Source organism: Sinocyclocheilus grahami, unplaced genomic scaffold (genome assembly GCF_001515645.1).
Source record: "Sinocyclocheilus grahami isolate Dianchi unplaced genomic scaffold, SAMN03320097.WGS_v1.1 scaffold1122.1, whole genome shotgun sequence".
NCBI classification, from domain to species: Eukaryota; Metazoa; Chordata; class Actinopteri; order Cypriniformes; family Cyprinidae; genus Sinocyclocheilus; species Sinocyclocheilus grahami.
In genome coordinates, this window is record NW_015506301.1 from 115512 (window position 1) to 120940 (window position 5429).

The 5429-nt window shown below is 37.3% G+C and overlaps 1 protein-coding gene and 1 long non-coding RNA gene across 2 annotated transcripts in view; both read right to left on the minus strand.

Moving 5' to 3' along the window:
• Positions 1-4107, minus strand: part of LOC107567019 (uncharacterized) — a gene marked incomplete at both ends in the record, with an annotated part of 11102 nt that extends 6995 nt beyond the window's left edge. Inside the window, 4 exons of the mRNA XM_016252600.1 lie at positions 220-303; positions 1205-1276; positions 1776-1890; positions 3308-4107. Of these exons, the coding sequence (XP_016108086.1) occupies positions 220-303; positions 1205-1276; positions 1776-1890; positions 3308-4107 (1071 nt within the window). The remainder of the gene's footprint in view (positions 1-219; positions 304-1204; positions 1277-1775; positions 1891-3307) is intronic.
• Positions 4108-4110: 3 nt separating this feature from the next.
• LOC107567029 (uncharacterized) overlaps positions 4111-5429 on the minus strand; it is a 2910-nt gene continuing 1591 nt past the window's right edge. Inside the window, exon 3 of the long non-coding RNA XR_001606581.1 lies at positions 4111-4185. This is a non-coding gene — a long non-coding RNA (uncharacterized lncRNA). The remainder of the gene's footprint in view (positions 4186-5429) is intronic.

The following is a 5429-nucleotide window of genomic DNA, read 5'->3' on the forward strand; positions in this document are numbered from 1 at the left end:
TTAAACTATTATAGCTTTGCAATGACACTAAAACAGCACTGATACAAACCTCACAACAAAGATGCAAGTTTGCGCTCTCGTTTCACAGCAGAAACCTTAACAACAAACACATGCATCACAGATTTCTTCTGAAACTTTCTACAACAACATGCATGCAAGCATGCACACGCGTCACGCGCTGGCCGACTAGGGCGTGAGCTGCTTTAGTGTGTGTCACACACACACACTTACAGGAGACGAGCGGTGGGAGGGGTTTGATATTTTAGGGGCGGAGCCTCTACTTGGCTGCAAGGTTGTCTTCAGCTGATGAGTGCAGATGAAGGAAGAGAACAGATGATTTAGGAGATATAAGCTGGGCTCTGTTCTAAAACCTATCGAGCTCCCTACATAGACAGCATATCAGAGACACACTCACAACGCCTATGTAGGCAGCAGACAGCAAGACAACTCACTAGGGTTTAAGAACAAGAGTAGAGCTGGACGATTCATTAAAATAAAAACACTAATAAACTGGCTGGTGTCAAGAAAACAAAAGCATTCTGGGCTTTCTGTGTTCTTCTGCCAAAATAAAACATATTGAAAACATATGAAAATAAAAATGTAAGATCTGTATTGTAATTGCACAGCTGCTGTACAGTAAAATACAATTATTATAATTATAATTAAGTTTTCTTAAATGCTCCATTTTTTATTTTAGAGTGAATTACAATAGTAGTATTTCTTATTTTAGAAATATATATTTTTACTTTAGTAATAACAACAGCAACAATAATAATGATATTACCGGTAATAATAATTACTGATATGTAATCACGAATTGTGCATATTTCTATTTTAATATTTTTTATTTAGTAACGACTGATAACAACATTACTATATTTCTAGACAGCCATTTTTTCCATTGTAATTTTAAAGTTGTACAGTAAAATAAAACTATCATCACTATACTCTTTTTCTTAACTACTCTTTATTTTAGAGTGAAATAATATATTTTTTTTAAATATTTTTAATTTTGTAACAACCACAACATTATTATTATCATACAGTCATTCAAACTGTACAAACCCTTCAAACCTGTAGCTTCTCAAAAAATAAGAAATAAAATCATAATAAATAACACAGCAATCCCAGAAATCGTGCAGCCCTAGAAGAGCGCTAGATTGCACAGCTCAAAGTGTAACGGTAGGGTTTTTGCTCGACTCACCCCAGCGAGAGATTTCTGAATGTTTTCTCGTGCTCTTGCGATGTCCTGAAGGATGCTGTTAGCGCCAGTGTCCTGAGACGAGAGACAGAGACCAACCTCAGTGTGTGTGTGTGTGTGTGCTGGTGTAAACAGTGCTTCTGCAGCTTTAAACCGTGAAATATCGCTAGCAACGGTGAGGGCGTGGGTTCAGTTCCCTGGGAATGTATGCACTGAATGCAAACGAACGTCTCTTTGGATAAAAGCATCTACCAAATGCATGAATTTAAGTATGTCCTGAGACGAGAGACAGAGACAAACCTCAGTGTGTGTGTGTGTGTGCTGGTGTAAACAGTGCTTCTGCAGCTTTAAACCGTGAAATATCGCTAGCAACGGTGAGGGCGTGGGTTCAGTTCCCTGGGAATGTATGCACCGAATGCAAACTAACGTCTCTTTGGATAAAAGCATCTACCAAATGCATGAATTTAAGTAAATGTACATTTAGAATTAACCTTTCAAAAATACCACGTGGAACAGTAGTATTAGCACACATGCTGTAATACTGATGCAGTGGTTCAAGTGATATATTTAATACTTGTTTGGGCTGCGTGGGTCCATTCATCCGCTCATAAAATTGCCGTTCCGCTTCATCGTAACGTGGCTTATCGAACCAGATCCTCTCCTGCGCCAAACACTCCGCTGCAGTCATCCTGTAACACACACACGAGACCTGTAACAAGCTCAGCAAACAAACATCTTCAGTGAACTGATAAAGGACTGGATGTGATCTGTTCGTTCCTTGATGAAAATGAAAGGATGTTGCAAACTACGGTGCACAGCAGTATTGGGGAGTGAATTTATATGCTAATGGTTATTATCATATTTAAATAAAGCTAAAACAAAAAATTGTTCGTTGAAATAAAATGTACTTATTCTATTTGAGTTATTTGCCAAGGCAACATTTCTCATTTTCATTAAGTTTAACTGGGTGTACTAAAATAACAAATTTAAATAATAAATAAAACTGAAATAAATTTAAAATAAAGATTAATAAAAACTATATGGACATGCAAAACAAAACAATAAAACAATTTTAATTACTAATTAATTTCAAATGAAAAACTAAATCTTTTTTTTCTGCCAAAATAATGGTTTATCATTTGGAAAATGAAAATAAAAATAATCCTATTTAAAACAATTTTACTGTAAAACGAATTATATTATTTTCTTATTTTACAGCGAAAACACTTCTTTTAATATTTTTATTTGCCAACATTCATTTTTATTTGCATTATTAATTTTAATCATTGATTTTCTTTCAGATACCTGCTAAAACAAACAGCATTGCTTATTTTATTTTAGTTAAACTTGATGTACTAAAATAACAAAAACTAAGCAATGAATAAAATTTTTTTTGATAAAAGTCATGGATATAAAAGAAAAATAAAACCAATTCTAAAGACAAAAAAAAAACAAAACAACAAAATGACTAAAATGAAAAATCCATAAAAATTAAAGCTCAGTGGTTTAACATTTGAAAATTAAAATAAATAAGTTCAAAATTAATAAAAACTATAATAGCATCTCAGTGATACTAAAATAAGTTACTCCCCAAAACTGGTGCATGGATATAATACTACAAATAATATACATATGTTAATGCAACCATGCAAAAATGACATCAACCAAACAAATGAAGAAACCCAAATGATACAAAACTGAATTCAGACGAATGACTCTTCCAAGCCAACACAATGGACAAACTCAGCAAGAATAAACCAAAAAAAAGAGACCAAAGAAAAACAAAAAAAAATGGCATGAGAAAAATGTGCGACTGCATGAAGATGGTTCACAAAAGAAATATAAAAGTTTGCATGTGAATGCAATGGATGAGACTGATGGTTCCCTGAGAGTAAAATGTGGTTTTAAAGTGATAATTCACCAATTCTGTCATTTACTGACCTTTATGCCATTCCAAACCTGTGCGACTCACTTTTTGCCATAAAACACTTAAGACTGCGATTCGTAGGAGGTTCAAGAAACAGAAGTAATGCAGGTTTGGAGCAACAGGACTGTTAAAATGACAGAAATTTAATTTGGTGGTGAACGAACGAACTAATTATCTACAGTGTGTGAGAAAAGTGTATTTTCTCGAGTATTGAGTCATACTTCTGCTTCTGGCTAGAATGGTTTATAGACGTTTTGACGGATCTCGCCGCAGCTTCTTCACAGAAACAAGTCTCCGCCTCCGCATAGCGACCGCGATCTAGCCACACCCTCTCGCTGTCAGCATGCAGGAAATAGCAGCGTGCCGCTCCCTGATTGGTGGAGATGTTGTCGGTTTCCCGCCCATTGCAAATTACAGGCTTTTTTTGCGCGTTATTTCGCCGTTTGGAGTTGGACTCGTCGCCGCTGGTTTCCGGGTTTCTCGGTGGCGAGTTTTGGCCGTACAGGTTCTGATAGAAAGTCGCCTCGGCTTTATCAAAAAGAGGTTTCTGTAGCCACACCCCCATTGGAGGCGGTGGCAAGGAAGGGAGGCCGTTGATTGGTCTGGAAGCCGGTGTGGGCGGAGTCGGGGTTTGCGATTGGTAGCCCTCGTCGCAGCTAGCGGGCTGCAGTTGGAGAGATCTCGGTTGGTTGGGAACGCGGCCCACAAACTTGCTCTCGGCTTGGTCAAAGTTGGGTTTATTCACCCACACAGCATTAACGACATGATGACAAGCCTCTTGCTCTCCATGCCGGCAGGTTTCTTGCTTGTTTCTTGCGGAAGAACTCGCAGGAGCGGTCGTGCCGTTTTGCTGCTGCAATAGTCGTACGTAGTAAAGACTCTCCGCACTTTCGTACGCGACGCGGTCGAACCACACCGTCGAACACTCCGATCTCAAACCCTCCAGCGTCGAACTGGACAAACATCCCTCGGCGCCTGCGTTGGTTTGGTCCGGCTGCTGTTCAGAAGAACTGGACTGATTCGAAGAAGAACTCCTATGGCTTCTGTTGCGCATTTTCTTGTGTCCAGAAATACAGAGGTAGAAGAGGATTGATAAATAAACAAAAAAGAGGAAAGAGAGAGAGTGACAGGGAACTGGAGAATTAGTCACACAGCAGTAGGATAACATAAAACATGAAGTGTGTAAACTATGTTGCGATATACAAATCAATTATTTGTTTAAGCGCAAATTACGGCAAGTTAAACAAGTTAACGATTTACATTGACGCGGCAACTTAAAAGTGGTGCAAGACGCTGAAAAACAAAGTATATTTTAAAATGCAGTACTGAAGACGGATTCATTACCAAAAAAAAATAAATAAAAAAAGAAGAATCGCTGCTTTTATGGATGTAGACGATGAATTTAGAGACTTTTCAGAGAGCTTTTTAGCATACTATATTCATAGTCCAAAGAATACTGTTAGCATTTAACAAAAATCTAAATAGCTTAATAAAACGGGTATTTGTATGGAAGCTTATTTCCGTCACCTAATAAAAATATTACAAATGTTAGTTATAAACGTGCAATTACAAATTTAGAACACACAATTTAGAATTTTTTCTTCAGAATTAATTTTACATCTCACAATTAATAACTTGCAATTGCGATTCTAATTAGTCTGAATTGGTGGAAATAAGTTTCTATATTGAGAAACCTGTTCGGAGACAATCATTCGATTTCACTTTTATGCATTTTAGCTGTTCATTTACAGGTGCATCTCAATAAATTAGAATGTCGTGGAAAAGTTCATTTCAGTAATTAAACTCAAATTGTGAAACTCGTGTATTAAATAAATACAATGCACACAGACTGAAGTAGTTTAAGTCTTTGGTTCTTTTAATTGTGATGATTTTGACTCACATTTCACAAAAACCCACCAATTCACTATCTCAACAAATTAGAATATTTCATAAGACCAATAAAAAAAAACATTTTTAGTGAATTGTTGGCCTTCTGGAAAGTATGTTCATTTACTGTACATGTACTCAATACTTGGTTGGGCCTCCTTTTGCATGAATTACTGCATCAGTGCGGCGTGGCATGGAGACAATCAGCCTGTGGCACTGCTGAGGTGGTATGGAAGCCCAGGTTGCTTTGATAGTGGCCTTCAGGTCATCTGCATTTTTTGGTCTGCTTCTCATCTTCCTCTTGACAATACCCCATAGATTCTCTCTGGGGTTCAGGTCAGGTGAGTTTGCAGGCCAATCAAGCACAGTAGTTCATTTTCCAGCAGGACTTGGCACCTGCCCACACTGCCAAAA